At 36.2% G+C, this 17,972-nt stretch overlaps 1 protein-coding gene across 4 annotated transcripts in view; it reads right to left on the bottom strand.

Moving 5' to 3' along the window:
- Positions 1–17,972, bottom strand: part of CWC22 (CWC22 spliceosome associated protein homolog) — a 29,094-nt gene that overhangs the window by 5,311 nt on the left and 5,811 nt on the right. For all 4 annotated transcript variants that reach the window (XM_053947878.1, XM_053947877.1, XM_053947880.1 and 1 more), the window contains exons 7-19: positions 16,891–17,059; positions 16,473–16,526; positions 15,451–15,586; positions 15,163–15,369; positions 14,980–15,042; positions 14,564–14,659; positions 13,341–13,422; positions 12,147–12,207; positions 4,127–4,204; positions 2,847–2,999; positions 1,915–2,042; positions 842–943; positions 532–728 (exon numbers count right to left, since the gene is read on the bottom strand). In XM_053947878.1, coding sequence (XP_053803853.1) covers positions 532–728; positions 842–943; positions 1,915–2,042; positions 2,847–2,999; positions 4,127–4,204; positions 12,147–12,207; positions 13,341–13,422; positions 14,564–14,659; positions 14,980–15,042; positions 15,163–15,369; positions 15,451–15,586; positions 16,473–16,526; positions 16,891–17,059 — 1,526 coding nt within the window. The remainder of the gene's footprint in view (positions 1–531; positions 729–841; positions 944–1,914; positions 2,043–2,846; positions 3,000–4,126; positions 4,205–12,146; positions 12,208–13,340; positions 13,423–14,563; positions 14,660–14,979; positions 15,043–15,162; positions 15,370–15,450; positions 15,587–16,472; positions 16,527–16,890; positions 17,060–17,972) is intronic.

Raw genomic sequence — 17,972 nt, 5'->3', positions numbered from 1 at the left:
GAAGAACAATATTTAAACACATTTTTAGAATTGAAGAACTGATTTCTGGAAAGAAGAAGGAAGAAGCACTATTTCCAGGGAAAGATACAAGGAGTATCAAGCTCACACAATTAAGCCAAGAAAAAAAGAGTTGTAGACATGAGTCTCTACGGTTCACCAGTAAACACAGAGAAAATAATTGGGATTGACTCTAATCCCTCAATCCTCCATTAGACTGAAGTCACAGTAGAGTGCAACAGATATCAATTGTGTAAAAAAAGTAATCTACAAACCAATGTTTCTCAGATATCTAAGTCTCTAAAAATGGAACTCAGTTCTTCTGAGTACACACTAAAATACAAATTTCCTTGAGAAATATTTAATATTTCAAAACTTAAAGTTTAAAAAAATTGATTAGTTTTTAAAACAGAGAAATGACCACTGTCTATAGCCAGATTTTTCTCAAAAGAAGTATACACAGAAAGAATAATAAACATATCTGGAGAAAGAAATAGAAGAAAAGCAAACAGTTGTACTGCTGTCTTTAAATACCTGAGTCACTGCTGCTGTCACTGCTAGATGAGGAGTCACTGCTGCTCGATGACTCTGAGCTACTACTGCTGCTGTCAGAATCAGAATCTGAGGAAGAGTCTGTGTCTGAAGATGAGGAGGAATCTGATGACTCAACATTTTGCTTCTGTGTCATGATCAACTTTGGTGCATTTTTAAGATGTTCCCGTAATTCATCCCTAATTAGCAAAAAAAAAAAAAAAAAAAAAAAAATTTGTTCTTCAATTTTATTTTTTTGTTCATGGGGAGAGGGAAGATGAAGTAAATATCAAATGAGAAAAGTGTTCCTCACGTTAGTCCTCCAAGGCCAATGGAAGTGAAGAAATTGATGGCAAAGCGAGTGTTTCTTGGGTTATCCCGAGGCAGTAATCCCTCAAAGAAAGGCTGCAGTGTCCTGATGAAAGCAAACATCTATATTAAATGCCAGCTCAGCACTCCCACTGACATAAAGAAACTGGAAAAGAAACTGCATGAATCTCCACAAGAAAGCAAAAGTTTTCTCTTCATGCATTCTTCAACACTTTCATTGTTTGTACCTATGATGCATTCAATCAAATGCTATTTAAAAACTTGTTCTCTTATGACAACATAAACTTCACACACAGGAGAGCTGCATACATACTGACAGATAATGATGACAGAAACCTCAACTTTGTGAAGCCCTGAAGGGACTTGTGGAACTGCAGGAGCCTGGGATAGCAAAGGATAACAGGTGCTGACCAAGAAGCTCAAAGATTAGGGATCCATGCTGAAATCCCCTCATACAGGGCCTTAAGGATAGTTACAAATTTAAGTTTACATGAACTAAAGCATCTACCAAATTCTTCATCATACACAGAAGAAATCCCAACTTAGAGGAAATAGCTCAAGCAATTGCAAGTAACATCGTCAGAATGTAACACATGAAATCCCATAGAAATTTAAAATAATGTTATGTATACTACATTTAAGGATTAGCAAGTAATCCTAGAGAAACTGTTACTAATAGTTGTGTGTTTTTTTCTAAGTTTTGTCAGAAACAGAAGCCCCGGTAACATTTATTATGCAGCTATACAGCTGACAATATATAAAAATAAACTTGCACTTGGAAATTGTTACGGTAGCCGAGTGTCACTGGGGGTGGAGGGGGAACAGAAACATCTTGCAAAGAGTCATGCACGTACTTGAACCCAAAATGACAGCAATGCACTCAGCTTCAAAAGTGACTCCTTGCAATGACTAAATCTATACATGAACTTATTCCTGTAGTACAGCAGCTACAGAAGGGCAGTCTCACTTGAACCTGAACACACAGTTTGTATCCGTATATTTTCAGATAAAGAAACTAATTAAATATACAGTTTTGAAAATAAAATTTCAACTTACACATCTTTTAATCTTGCATTTAAATTTGGAAGTCCCATATATTCACTGAGTTCCTGAAAGAATATTTTGACAAAAATTCTACTGGAGGATGTGGTAGTTTCTTCACTCAGTATTATACATTCAAGGACCTGAAAATATTCAGAAAAGCATTAACCTTTAAGTTTAAACATACATTCTTTTCTTAGAAACGTTTGTCCTTCTGAAATAACTAATAAAAACTGATATTTTTTGTTCCCCAAGGTTCATAAATTCTATTCAAGACTGTCTTTCTCAAAAATTCTTTTCTACCACATGGTAGAAAAGCTGCTGATCATATTTATGTTAGTAATTCTTTAAAGATTTTTTTTTTATTTAGGAAAGCTCCACAAGACAAAATCAGATGCATGAACTTCTGGCAAGTTAAGAGATTTGGGACTTAAATACAGGAGAGGTAAAATATTTGGACTAACTTATGTGTGCTTGAAGAATGACAGACTAGGCTATGAAACAATAACAAAACAATATGAGAAGTTACTTTTCTATATAATAATATATCTCAGAATATGAGACTGCTTTTATTTATTAGGTATTTAGATCATAAAATGACAGTATTTTTAATTGTCTTATAATTCAATACAACTTCTAATTTATCAAAATTTAGAAGCTCAAAACTCTTTTCCAAAAGAAGTACTTTTTAATTAACCAATTCCAGCTGAACTCCCTAAAATAATAGCTTAAATCAACTACTGAAAAATGGGGAGAGAGGATGATGATATACAAGAGGGAGAAAAAGGAGATGGAACAAACCAGAATTCTTCAACAGTGTCTGAGAAGTTACTTAATCCAGTTTGCCCCAAGTCATTACAAACTGTAGAATAATACTAGAATTAATGTACTATATGTTACTGTGGAGTACTGGAGACCAAGGACAATGGCCTTTTGTTTTAACTTACACTCCAGGGAATTGAGTCAGTGTACAGGAGATGAGCAAACATCTTGGCCACATTCCTCAGTTTGTTCGTTTCCAGGCGATGAATGGTATCGTACTGTTCCTTGAAAATGGCTTCAAAGGACTCCATATATTCTTTCTTTAGCATGCAGAAACGCTGAGACAACATGGTACAATTTAAACCACCACTTTAAACAAAACACTAAACATGCAAATAACCTACAACTAAGTGACCTAATGGTGTCAATATTTACTGCAAGACTTCTTTTTTAAATAACCCTTGGAGGAAGAGCAAACACTTAAAATGGATATATTTTATAGCTTTGAGCAGTTTGTCAGGACAAGAAACTCATTTGCATTGTAAAGCAGTAATTAACAATTCTGAACTACATACAGCAAATTATCCAGCATTTTGCTTGACTCCTATACATTAAGTATTTTCACCTGATACAACCCCATGTTTTTTCAGGACATCACTAAATGACTATTTCAATTTAGAGAGGCAGCAGGAAACAGAAGTAAGACATTTTGGACTTAAACATTTCAGAGAATACAGAAATCAACGTTTCCATTCATCTGAACATGCAGATTCATATGGTTAGTGCTTTGTAACTGACTGTCAGCAAAAGGATTTCCTGAAATAATGGATGAAAAATACAAATGAGAAGAAACGTTCCCTTTCAGCACAGCTTGCTCCCTTGAGAAGACAAGTGTTTAATCTTAACTCTTCAGACGTCAATATTATCGATAGGGAAACCTTAAGTAACAAATAACTGCAGATAAATTAGCAGTTAGATACACAAAACCAGAGAGTTAGCTGTTTATTAAAGAGCCAACAAAACACCCCCAAGACCAGGACAGTAAGTATTCAAACCTTGTGCTCTAAATTAAACCTACTAAGTAGCTTTGAACAAGGTGGTAAATGACAAGAGTTTCCAGGATTAATCTTCAGCACTGTAAAAAGGCTATTTTCCGGTAACTCATAATGCTATTATGTCTTTTTAGTACCATTTCTTTGCCACTGATTTATTATTCTACCATAATGAGAAAAAAGGGAGGCAAAATAAGCAACAATATAAAGCGAAAGTGAGTTCTCTCATTTTGCATTTACTATGCTTTTTACAATCAAAGTGCTAATTCAGTCTACTAAAACAATTAACTAACATAAGCATTTTCAGAATGATAAAAAGACTATTAGTTTTATTTATCCATTAAAACTTAAGTTTGACACACAAAACAATGAAATTTTCTATCATAAAGTATAAAATCTGAAACACAACTCACCCCTGCCAGTAGCCCAAAGAATTTCTCGTATGTTCTTTGCTGAGCACAGCAGTCAAGTATCATATTGCAGAGTTCTTTCTGAGTTATGAGAAAAAGAATATTTCTCTAGGTAAATTCACTGTAGCAGCAAAAAAAACCCATCAGTACATACCAAGTAACTGAAGGAAGCCTTACATGGATCTGAGCTTTGAAATGAGTATTTACATCAAACTTCATTGGCAACACCAGTAGTTTTCTGGATTTCTCTGGGACATGAATAATGAACTTTTGCCCTTCAAATTTCCTCTTCTGCCTAAACTAAGATTTGTGTGTTAACACAATGTATGTCTAACAAAAAAAAAGTCAGAACTCATTTACGAACTGACTTTACCACAATGAAAAAAAGGAGCTACAAGATAAAAAGTGAAAGTCTTGAAGGCTTTTTTTTTTTTTTTTTTTTTTTTTTGTAGTTTTGTTTTTATTTATAAGTTGCTTCTTTTTGTGATACTATTTTTAGGGCTTCTTTTTGTTTGTTTGAAATAGTACCAATCCTTGCATTTACAGAAAATAAAAATTCTTTACAACTTCCAAGTGTCAAAACGGCCTACAGACAAACTATTCAGAAACACAATGTGCATTTCTTAACAGTTATTTTCAAATTCAGAAATATCTGTCCATGTTGGTATATACTAATACCTTGAACTATTTAGCCATAATTTGCCTGACAAGCCCTGCTTAGCATAAGCAAGCAGAAAGCTAAATTTCACTGCAAAGGCTTCAGCCCTGAGGGATATGTTTAGAAAGACTAAACTCACCTTTGGGAGGCCAATATGCCTGGACTTCCTCTCTAACTGAGAGAGCAAGAGAAACTTTTCTAAAGCAGCTGGTTTAGGCTGAATTCTGAATCGCCCTTTATAGAAGAGCATCCCTCCTTGGCTAGGAATGAAGAGAGGAAGCCTAGCTAGATTAGTCTCCCAAAACATTTGTGCACCCCCATCACTGACAGCCTGCCATGCATTCTCCTGTCTCCTTGGTGAACACAGATGGAAGAAGGGAAGATGATCTCCCATTCCATAATGCCAGCTATGTAGGACAGGTAGTCCAGTCTTTCTGGAATACAGGCTCTCTGGCACCCTTCCTCCTTGTCTTCCAAAACCATCACCCCAGGATTATTATCAGATCAACTTCTGGTAGCTACCTCTTCCTCTCCTTTCATACCCAGCAAACCAGGAACCAGAAGGAAACACTTTGTACCTCACCTCTCAGGCCAGAGCCCTTCATCGGCTGAGAGCAGAGGTCCTGGCAAGACCATGCAGGTTTAATTCCAAACTTATTCCCCTGACCTTCTGCCTGAGACACAACTTGTAATGCAGCTGTGAATTGGTTTAGGGTACACTTGGCAACATTAATTAAGGCAAGTGAGCAAATGTTTTTATATAAAACATATAGACCCATGAAGTTACACAATGCTTAAAATAGCCCTACTATTTTTTGCCCATTCACTTTTTTTATTACTGTTTTCTCCTAAGACCAATTCCATAGTGTAATCCAATTTATGACACTCCCAAATAGGTTTCTGGCTGTCAGTCATGTATCTTTCATTATTAGTTTAATTCCTCTTTAAACTAATAGTAACATTCCTATAAAAACTACTGGATGATTTCATACTGGATTTCATATTCTCCCACTTGTATCACTCTTCCAAGCAAGTATTCAGAAGAAACATTTTTGCCCATCATAAAAGCTCAAAACAAATAAAAAGCCAACCATGTTGAACAAGAAAAGAAACCACTCCTCCAAATAAAAAGGCAGTAATGTATCAAATAAACTTACAGATGTGTTTAAAGGCATTTCTTTTAACACTGCCACACAGTGTTGTGATGTATTAAAATGCATATTAACATCTTTTTATATTATCCCATTTTACAGTAATGCTGCAGTTAATCAGTTTTTAACAATAAAAAGGGTAAAGTGCTGATGCCACTGTTAATAATGTCAGGAAGACTCAAAAAACAAATTACTTTTCTTCCTCATCTTAAATGCAATTATAGCCTTGGTATCCCCTGTGATTTACAGTAATTAAATATTTTAACATTTTAATTAAATATTACAATGATTTCTAGGAGGGTATTTTGAATAACCACATGCATGAGAATAGGTTTGCCCATAAAGACATTCTTGCTGGTGTTATCTAAACAATTTGAGGTTAGGTCTAGAGTAACTGTCTTCCAGATAGAAAATTAACAAACTTTATGATTATTTAATTACTTTTTGAGAGATGCAACAAGGTCAGATGGCAATTCTAGCTTAATTTGCATCTTCAAAAGTTAGTGAACTAATTTCTGTACTCCCAGTGATGTTTATGGCATGAAAAGCCTGTTATTTAGCCCATCACTTTTTTTGAAGACCACAAAGAATTTGTTTCCCAATTTTACAGGCAATTTTTATATTGTGTTAACTGTTTTCTTACAATGCTCAACAAGTAACTACTCAGCTTAGTTAAGAAAGTATACATAGCTATCCAATCATGAAGTAAAACACTTCAAAATATCTGACATCTCATACAGATGGTGTATCATCTTTTGTGAAGATCTTGAATTTATTATTGTATCATAGAGAACAACAGCACTTCCCAAAACTGCTAGAACAGAAGATAAGGAGAAAGCTCCCTCTAAATTCACTGCATCTCTCACAGTTCTCCCTAAATAGTCTCTATCTGCTCTTACCCAAACAGAATAACAGGTTAGATGAACCATGACTCAACCTAACATGGCAAGAATCATCATACATTTAAAGATGCTAAAGGAAAAGACAGAAAAATCAGACTTATTTTGTTTTTTTTTCTCCCGGTTTTACAGTTTTAAAACACAAGCACACCCTGCCCAATCTATCTTCTCTCAGCTTCACACAAAGGTTGTGTTCATGGCAGGCAGAAGAGCTATAGTAACTTATCCCCCTCTGATCACAGGATCTTTTTCACAGCTAGTACTTCCCCCTTGCCCCTTCTCACCATTTTTTGCAATTTCTGTAAGATTTGCATTCAGCCAAGACTGTGGTTTCAGAGCTGCCCCCATGCAGAAGTCACTTCTGCCCTGCTTGGCTGGAAGTGATGCCATTTCCACCTCCCTTCCTTGCCAGCCCCACAGCTCTGTTCCATCCATTGCATACACAAGCTGAAGCCATGATGAGACATCCCAACCCTGTAAGCTAATCTTAAAATATAACATTTTCAATGTCAACACTTCATTTCTAGAAGTTTCTTCACGGAACTAAAGGAATTGGTTTGCCAGGAGCAAACCTAGTGCAGGCCTCAGGTTTGTTTAAATCAATGTGAAATTGGAATTATGTGAAACGAGTGCCTTGAATTTTATGTATTTTCACTGCTTTTACAGATGCCACAGTTCTCCTTTTTTCTCTTTTAATTCACTGATACATACTTTACTCCCACTGACTACCTTAAAGCTTTCCTCACTGCTACATATTTTAATGGGTGTAACCATCACACAGCCTACTCTTCCCAGCATCTCTGCTTTCTCTTCTTAATTTGTCAAGTTACCACTTAGAGCCAAAGCTGACAAAGCCATGGAAGGTGTTTCAGCAGCAGGCAGCCTCTTGTCAAGCTATGTGCAGTGCTTTTAGCACCTACTACAAAGTCTCCAGGTCTGTCCTGTGCTCTGCTAATGGTCTTCCTCAACTTTTGTCCCTTTTTTTGCTCAGTCTCTTTTCTATTTAGAGCAACATATGCTTAAAGCTGAATATGGTTATCAAAAATCTTGTGTAAATCAGACAATATTTTACACTGGAATCGTTAACTGGATGTAAGGATAGATAGACTTTGAATCATGCTACTACTAGTCTGCAACACACAAACACACACAAAAATGAAATAATATACCGAAGTCCCACAGTATCTCTTTCCTTCTACCTGAAGGCTGCACATGCAAAACTTCACTTTAAGTAATTTCACTGAGCAATTCCACCTCCTTAGGTTAAATGCATATACACATCTGTGGAAGACCAAAATCTAGGCTGAATTCTAGCTAATGCCTGCTATCAGTAACACAGCAGCCTAATTCTGTATGGATTCTGTACCTTCACTCTGTAGACATCAACAAATACCACAACACAGAATGTGCATGCAGTGTACTTTTTAAAAAAATGATAAATCATGGAAATTTAGAATGACCCTGCACCTCAGGCCCACAAAAACCTCCTGCTTCAAAAGACAGGAAAGCTACTTGAGGATGATTATCTTTTACAGCCAGTAGCAAGGCTGTGAACTAATCATGGGGCAGCTGCAATGCCCTCCAATTAGAGAAGAAATTAACGTGTCTAAGAAATCATCAATTTGACCAAAGTGGAATTATCAGCCTTAGACCATCCTGCTCTACATCAATTTCCTGAACTCTATTTTCACTGAAAGTGAAAACAGTCAAGCCAGCAGCAGTACTTGTGTTATCTTCAAGACTAAAGGCATAAATAACACCAGACACTGACACTCCCACACCACCAACTAGGACTGCTTTGAGCAAGTGACACCACCCTGTAAAAATGAAGATGTGTCAGATGCATGCATAATTCTTTCAAGAAGGCGGTGCCTGCAAGAATATTTCTCATTTCAAGCATTAAAAAAAAAAAAAATCTGGTGACGCATTACCTTTATCTGGAATATACAGTGTTAGAAGAGGCTCTAATTTAATTTAGCAACATTTCTGTATACAAGTTTAGTTCTTATCACAAACCAATAAAGAAGAAAAGCCTAAAAGCCAATCCATTTTAGGCACATTTTCAAAGAGCAAGAACAATATATAGTCGGTTTAATTTTTTTCAGTTGTCTGCATTTCAGCCGGGCTTGTTTGCTTGCTTTCCTCCACAGTTCAGAAGCCAGAACAACTGGTAATACCACACAACAACAGTTTTAGCTTATTTAAATTTTCTTCTTTGGTAATACATGGGATTAACACAGCTATAACAGACATAATAACAGCACTTTTTAAAAAAAGTGAAACAGTGAGCTCTGCCAAGACTGAACATATGCCCAAAGAAGCAATTGCAAGTCTTGTTTAAAACAGCTTTGCACAGACTGAAGTACAGACAGCAAAGCTATTTCACTTTTGATCTGCAGGCTACAGCTGGGTCTAAATAACATGAATAAAAGCAACCCCACTCCTAGTAAATTTACTTAAATATGAAAGAACACTTTAAATGTTAAAAAAAAAAAAAAACCACAAGACTGCTGACATCCCTCCTCAGCAGCTGGTCCTAAACTGCAATGCCAAAAAGCAGTATTATATTGTTCCAGTCCACAGATTATCTATCTGAACCTTAATCCTCTTTCTGTGAGTCAGAGCTATGTGACAGATCCATTACTGGTATTAAACAGACAAACAACAGCAGTTAATGTGACATGATGATCTGATAATTCAACAACTGGTAAAAACTGCTAATGTATTTCTGAACTTAACCCTGATAAATCACACCAAAAGTTTCTACACATCAAGATTTCTGGAAGTGTTACCCAGAAAGACGGTCATTAAGACTGTATTAGTCTTAAACTTGTTGTTTGCATCTGTCTTTAGGTTTCAGATATTCTGATTAATTTTTTGATTGTATTTAATTGACAATTTACTACTCAAAGCTTGTGGAAAACAATCTTTATGACAAAATTAAATACGTATTGCTTTATTACGTAAAACAGTTCAGAAGAAAAGCAGAACATTACTGTAAACCCAGACTTGATTTGAATAAAAATTTTGCAATGAAAATCTTAAGTTACACCTGATTTTTAAGGAATATTTCAGCTAAATGGTCTAGTTCCTGCTTCTCATGATGACTGCCATTCATAGTAGGAGTTGGAACAGAGAATGAGCATAAACAAAGTTTGCAGGTTCACCCAAGAGTTCAGCAAACATTTCAGGAATCTCTCAAGACTGTTTAAAGCTTTGAATCAGAAAGTGCGAAGAAGTAAGATGCAACATCCTGCAATACAGATTGCTGGAGCTTTCAGTAAAACAGACCGAAAAAAAAAGAAGTGCTTTATGGCTAAAATAACAGTAGTAGAGAATTATAAAGTTTGAAAACACCTCTAAGATCAAGTACAACCATAAACCCCAATGCCACTGTGCTCACCACTAAACCATATCCACAGATCTTTTGAACACTTCCAGGGATGCTGATTCGACCACTTCCCTGGGAAACCTGTTTCAGCGACTGACCACCCTTTCAGTCAATAAAGTGTTCCTAGTATTTAATTTAAACCTCACCTGGTGCAACTTGAGGCCATTCCCTCTGTCACTTGTTATCTGTGAAAAAAGACCAGCCCCCACTGGCTACACCCTCCTTTTGGGTACTTGCAGAGTGCTAAGGTCCCCTTTGAGCCACCTCTTCTCCAGACTGAAGAAGCCCAGCTCCCTCAGCCACACACAGCACTCCAGGCGTGACCTCAGTCCCCAGTACAGAGGGATGGTCACTGCCCCTGTCCTGCTGGCCACGCTATTCCTGATCCAGGCCAGGATGCCACTGGCCTTCTTGGTCACCTGGGCACTGCTGGATCATATTCATCTGCTGCCAACCAGCACCTCCAGGTCCCTTCCTGCTGCTGGGCAGTTTTCCAGCCACTCTGCTCCAGCCTGTAGCTGCTGTGACTCAAGAGCAGGACTCAGCACTTTGTCTCACTGAACATCACACCAATGGCCTCAGCCCACTGACCCAGCCTGATTCCCTCTGCCTTCCTGCTCTCCTGCAGATCACCACTCCTGCCCAACTTGGTGTCATCTGCAAACTCAATAATAGCTTGTTTTTAATGAAGGCAGAGGCAACTAATTCAATAAAGACTTCAGTCTGAAGACAGTAGCTTGAATGAATAAAAAGTGATTTTTCTATCATAAGAGTTAAGTAGTTCTCTACAAGCAAGTAATGTCATGCATTATAACTCTGTTGTATGGTCTAGTACATATATTCTAGATTGTTTGCTCTATTCTTTATAGCTGAATTGATTCGCTGGGCAACAGGATTTTTTTTCTCTTTAGAGTTCTTCAGGTTATGCAGACTTCACTGAGAATTATAATCTTATGCATGCTTAATATTGCATTTCATGCACAGAATTAGAGAACCAGATTTTAAAAAATCACAATCTCAGTTCTTAGTTTACGTCCATGTAAATTGCTTAGAAACAAGCAACAGTACAAGAATTGAAAAAATTATAGGTAAACAAGTTCTCAAAGACCACCTAAGTGTAAGCCAAATCTCCCCTTACTAGTTAGTATTATACTAATGTTACTTATTACACACACTGTTTCAAATAAAACTGATAATTAAAGCCACAAGACCTTAAAAAGCCCACCCAAGTACAACTCCTATGATGACAGCTTACAGCTGTCTGAAAAGCTGCTCGGAAAATTAGATGTGTATTTACATTCTACTAGTATTGAATAAAAGTACTGGATGAACAACAGGTTCCATTACTTGAAAACACAGCAATTGCATTGATCTTACAGAGTCTGAGGACAAAACAGCTTTAGTCTCATGATCTCCAAAATTATAGCAAAGCAATCACTCAAAACTACTTTAATTCAATATCCTGTTTATTCAAAGACTTACTGTGAAAGCACCAAAACAACACACTCATAGCACTGTGCTAAATTTCAAGTCCCACTGATAAAGTCTACAGCTGCCTGCAAATATTATCTTCAACCCAGAGTCCTTTCAGAGACAGAACTCTGCCATGCTGCTGTATTCTTGTCATAGGACAGAACTTAGCCAGTCCAAACAACAGATCTTTTTAAAAGGCTATGAGCAAACATTTGTGTTGCTTGACAGAAAGGAGCACATGCATAAGACAAATTGCTTCTGAAATGTGTGTCAGTCCATTTGCTCTAAAGGTTGTGAAATAAATTTTGAGGAACAACAGCTGTAAGGAATGACTTATTCATCTGCCTGCTATACAAACTAGGTTGTGGAACATGAGCAAGGTTTTTAGATACTACCATAGTACTGTATCTTTATAATGTGAGTAACAAGAAGAGTAAGAACTAAGGCTTACGGTCTGACTTTCAGGGAAGTCCATCTTCAGCAGTTTGTGAGCACATTCTTCAAAGTCTAAGCTGAATAGAAAAAACACTTATTATCTGTGCAATATATGCTATGTTAAAAATATTCCAAAACCATATTAAGAATAGTCATTGGTGCTAAAACCTCAACAGTTTTGAAGTTAAAGTATGTCAGCTGTTTGATTTGCTGAGATTTTATAGCTGTTGTGGCTCTTTAATAAACATTTTGTATTTCATGAGTTTTTATCTGAAAATTAATCCAAAGTGATTACATTTGCAGGCAATCTGAAAACAAGATGATCCAAGTCATTATTACTATCACATCATCTTACAAAACTTAGTAAAACAGGAAATTGGAAGCTTGTTTTGCACATTTTGAAACACACTGAAATGCAAGCATTTCAGACCAGCTCCAAAAGCAATATTATACCACAGTCTCCTCTGTGCACTCCTGTTCTGAAAGCCTTTAGCTACCACTGGGTACATCCTCTCCCCTCCACATATCAGATGAACAAGTTCGAGTACAGCAAGAAAGTATTTAACAGTAACTTTGAGAAATGTAAGAGCCTTTGATGCCCTCAGTATTAATTCATATGTCTAATGATCAACGCCACAACTACATCGTTGCACTTGTCATGCAGCATCAGACCTGCAGAATATTATGGGCTGCAAGGGATCAAACCTTCCTCTCAGCCTGGTGACAGAGAATCTACACCCAGCAGGTTTGGAGTATCTGTGCCACAAACTGCAAGTGGAGTTCATGACTACAAGCAGTCTACACTTCAGGGTTGGTAAATGCATACTTTATTTTCCAAACAATGCAGATGGTAAAAGAACTCCATCTCAGAAGTGGAGTCAAACTACAGAATTTCTAAGTGTCTCAATTTTTTTTCATAAATTGTCAAGATGCTGTAAAATTTGAAGATCACTGACTTTTGTTCACTCAAAGTTCTCATTACAGCAATAGTCCCAGTCCACTACCCAAACATTTTTAAACAAACAAGATTCATCTTAGAATGAGAATTTGGAAAACAGTCTGTTTTACAGTCAGGTCAGGCTCCATAAAGACCACGTCCCTACTTTTTTTTTTTTCTTTTAAATTGCACATTAAGACATAATTTCAAAAGAAAGAGTCAGTTCACTGACTTCAAAAGAACTACACTGCTAGGTGCATAATTTATATTTACCTTGACTGTATAGCCAGATAAATTGTACGACGGAAGGAGACCAGGTTAATTTCTGTTTTGTCATGGACAGTAACTTTCTGACCTGGAAAAGAAAATCATGCGTTTGTAAAGAGCAAAACATTAAGGAGACACATGTAGTAATTTCTTAGGAAAGCTCTATTTACCATTTACTGAGTCTGTAGCACACTATTTTTCTGGAAGTACTTAGAACTGTTGCAGGTTTATGTATTTTTATAGATAAGAAAATAATCAGTATTTGCTTCATCTGTAACAAAGGTAAATATTTTGAAACAGTTTTAAAAGTGTAATTCTTTTAAAGACATTTTATGTTTCTTAGTCACTGCAACCTCCAGGTTTAACATTTCTTGTTAACATTATTAGCAATCCATTTTCTGCACAATTTAGCTATACAATGCTTTATGCAGCATCTCTTTATGCAGATAATTCTTAGCTACTGTTAATTGTAGGATCTACATTACAGCATTCTGCAAAGTCCCAGAGCAAGCATAGAAAAATCCATTCTGGACCAAATCACTTTGATTTGTAAAATACTCACTATTCCTTCAGTCTTTTAAAGTTTGGTAAAAGCATAGAAAATGAGAAATTATGTGAATGTTCATACTTTTCATGAGCCTGGGAGCTCTGCTCTTCTGTGAAATACTCCACCAGACTAGTAAGGAAATCCATTCCTGGTATTCTACAGGAACAATACTTGACTGGCTTTCCATTACTCATGCAGTCTGCACAAAATCTTCAATTATGCTTATCCATCAATGTTTTTTCCTGGGAATTGAATACATTCTTGGAAATTGATTAAGTATTGTCTCCGCTGAAGTGAGGTATATGGAGGATGTAGATACAGTTGTAAGAAAATCCATCCTAATTTGTGACTTAAAATATGATAGAGCATGGGAAAGTTTAAGCAAGAGTTTTCATTTTGCTCTTTTACAAGTCTTAGGTTTGCAAGGCTTTTCTCAAAGGAAACTGATACTATCATGAATAATGTGGCAAAGTTGCTTTTCCTTTTCTGCATGTGCTGAATGCTTCCTTTCAGATTTTATATTGTTTGCTAGTAAACACTTAGATCTGAGAATAACTGAAGAGGAAAACATTGCTTAACAATTGAGCATCGCAGTTTTGCAAAACATCTAAAAAGTTAAGCTTTTCTTTCCTGTTTATCTACATTCAATCAACTGCTTGTAAGGTGCCAGTCATATACTTACCATCTTCATCCTCCTCTTCATCGTCGTCTTCATCTTCTTCACTACTTCCAGCTTCTTGATTTCCTTCAGATTCAGTGTCACCTTCATCAAGAATTTCTGAAAGAGCAGTATCTCAGATTAATGGAACATAGACCACAATACTTCCGTTACAAAAAACCCATTTATCCCACCCCTGAAGAGTGAAAGGATGTCTCAGGTACAGAATGTGGAAGAGGCCAAAAGCAGATATATCATAACTGAATGGAAATACAGATGGAGAAACAACACTGAGTAGCACGAACACAAAGGAAAGGTCTGTGAACTGAATGAGTTTTATAGAACAGAAATATCACCCACTGTTAAATAAATGCTGCCAGGAACAGCTGAATAAGCAAATGCCAGAGGTAATGGTTGTGTATACACACAAATATCCCTACCTTTCTTCAGCATTTTGTATTTCTCTTCATTTTCCATAAAGTTTGGATCCATCTTGAAAACATCTTTAGAATAAAAGAGAATCTTTATTTAAAACACAAATTGAAGAAAGCTATTAATATTTCTTCTTGAATTTATTTTCTTGGGGAATGCAGTTAAGGAATTATCTTTCATTTCTAACTTACTAAGAACATCCTCTGGGTTGTAGTCATCTTCCAATGGCAACATATGAGTAAACTGATCCTCCTCTTCCACTAGATCTAATCCCTCTGGAATGATTGGATGATCCTTGAAGCCATCCTTCCGTACAGCAAACATGACTTCTATCATGTACTGAACACGCATATCGATTTTAGATTCATGCAGAATGTGTCGAAGGCGATCAAAGATTGCTTTGGAAAAGAGAGAAATGTAAACACTAAAGGTATTTATTAATACCAATGCCAAGATAGGTTTTGGCTAACTGTACTTACCATTAATACCTCTAGGAGAAACTTCTGTTAATTTGAGCCCACTCTCTTTAATAAATCCAATTGCTACTTCAATACTGTCATCTGTAGGCCTTTCAAGTAACAAAGTGAGCATTTCTAAACATAAAACCTCGTGAGCCTGTAGAAAGAGTGTCAGCAAAGAATTAGCATGCAGTGTTACACTATCACCACAGTCATTTACTGGACAGACCTGTCCAGCCTTTGAGGATGCCACAACACAGCAGTTTAATCACACACACAAGGCAGCAGTAGTGGGGCAAAGCTGATTAAGAGGAAGTAAAAATTTCAAATCCAGTTTTACCATCAGTATTTACACCAATTTTCTAGTGAATGTGACTATTCTATTGAAGTGAACAAGCTAGCAATGAAAAATATTTTGCCATTAAAAAATTAACAGAACGCATTTCCAAGAAGCAAACCAGCACTTGCATTACAGAACCCAGTTTTAAGTGCATTGTATCTATAATTAAATAAGATCTTCCAGGATCAGACATATAAGCAAATCGCCCATCTCAGATTAATTTCCTCTTTACCAAAATGCTGAACATTCCCAACACATTCCTGCTTCCTGACATCATTTAAATTAGAGCATCCTGAGTTCTGACACATAAACAAGTGGAACAGAGCTGGATATAAATTTGATTTAGATGCAACTGAGTCCACTTCTGCTAAGACACATGTTGCAAGAAAACATCAACAAGATCTGTGGGACAGAGTCTCAAATGATCCTTACTTTGCATTGAGACAAGCCTGAAAACAAGCCCAAACACACACATGAAATCTTGGGGAAGCTCTGGAGTTTAAGTGCAATCATAAGTGGTGATAACTGCATAAGCAATTACCAGTATCTTTTAAAAAGAGATCTTAACAACTTAAAGCAGGCACCACACTCAGGCTTCCAGCAACTTTCAGAACAGACAGAGAACCTCCACTTAGGGTATTGCTTTCTTAAACTAAAAATTAGCCATATAGGGTTTGGATTGAGTAGAAACAAAGAAACATACCACATTCTGATTCATCAAATGTGCAACAAATTTTGAAGATGTTAGACAGAGTTGCTGCAAAAGAAATAAGCCAGGAAATTTTAACATATGGAAGAAGAAATTCCTAACCCAGACATACTACAGACTAATGCATCTCACAAACAAATTAGAGTCATGAAAATATTTAAGGACACTGGTAGTTGTTCTCAATTAGGACTGTACACTCAAAAATAAGAAATTAGAATTAAACACCCTTGCCTAAATCAAAAACTATCACAGTATCAATCCAGAACAGTTTGCCAAACTTTCACAATACTCTAATACTACTTAACGTCCCATAAACTGGTCTTGACCCGTGTCTTGGCTGTGCTCCTTTGTACATACTTGACACAGTTACACTGCAGAATTCCACATTTCAGCACATTTACATTTTACATACCTTGTCATTTCTGCGATACCCTTTACGAAAATTCAGTATCAGCCTCTTGAGGATCAATTCACCAATATTTGGAAACTTCGAATTGATAATTGCCACAAGAGCTGCATAAACATGAGTAAAAATCGGAGAGGCACTCTGAGCTTGCAAAATGGATCTGGACAGCAATCCCCTGGAAAAATAAATAAGTTTTAAAGATCTTTCTGGTAATAAAGTATGTCATGTTTTTATTTAGTACTTACCACATGAAATAGTGTTGTGCAGTTGGAATAGCTGGAAGAAATCAGATGATCTTTTTCAAACCATGGTTTATCATGCCACAAATGGAATTTTGCAAAGTGTGTTGCACAAATCTGTCTGAACTGAAAAGTTCTTAAACTGTTACCTAATCTTTCACTAAATATTGTTTATATTAGAGATACACTTAAAAAAGCTAAGCCATGCAAAAAAACACCTTGTATCCTGCAATTATCCCTTTTATAATCTGAACTAAGTCTGATTATAAAATATTATTTAGAGCCTAAATGAATATAAACAAAGGACTCATGACATAATAGTTCTTTTATTATTCAAATTATCTCTTTTACATTTATTATCAAGAAAGTCTGAGAAGAATCTGTGACTTGCTTCCCCTCCTCTCAATTTTGCTTTTTGTAATTCTTAGGAGCAGACAGAATTTGACTTTTGCTGTATTACTCAACTACATGTGGGTGAGGATAAAAACAAAACAAACCTCTAAATGTGAATCTTCAAAGGACACACTAATCTCCAAATCTACCTTCCCTGTGGTCTGAAAAATTGAAATCCTAAAAAAAACCCACTCCTACAGAGTAATAAATACAAAGTGCATAGGGACCTTATTCCCTATACATTTTGAAATTAGTTACTTCTTGCTTGCACTGAAAGTGGTCTGTTTCAGTTCTTATTTATCATCTACTTAAAACCTCAGGAAAGGATTTGACAGCCAGGTAAAAGTTCATGTCATTACTTTTAAATGCACCTTTGTGCAAATTCAAGAGTACAGAACTAACTAAGGAGGGAAATGGTGCCATTTTCCATATATGTTATTTTGACATTTATAAACC

This window comes from Vidua chalybeata, chromosome 7 (assembly GCF_026979565.1).
Source record: "Vidua chalybeata isolate OUT-0048 chromosome 7, bVidCha1 merged haplotype, whole genome shotgun sequence".
Lineage (NCBI taxonomy): Eukaryota > Metazoa > Chordata > Aves > Passeriformes > Viduidae > Vidua > Vidua chalybeata.
The sequence above is the reverse complement of the archived record's forward strand: the minus strand, read 5'-3'. Positions and strand labels throughout refer to the sequence as shown.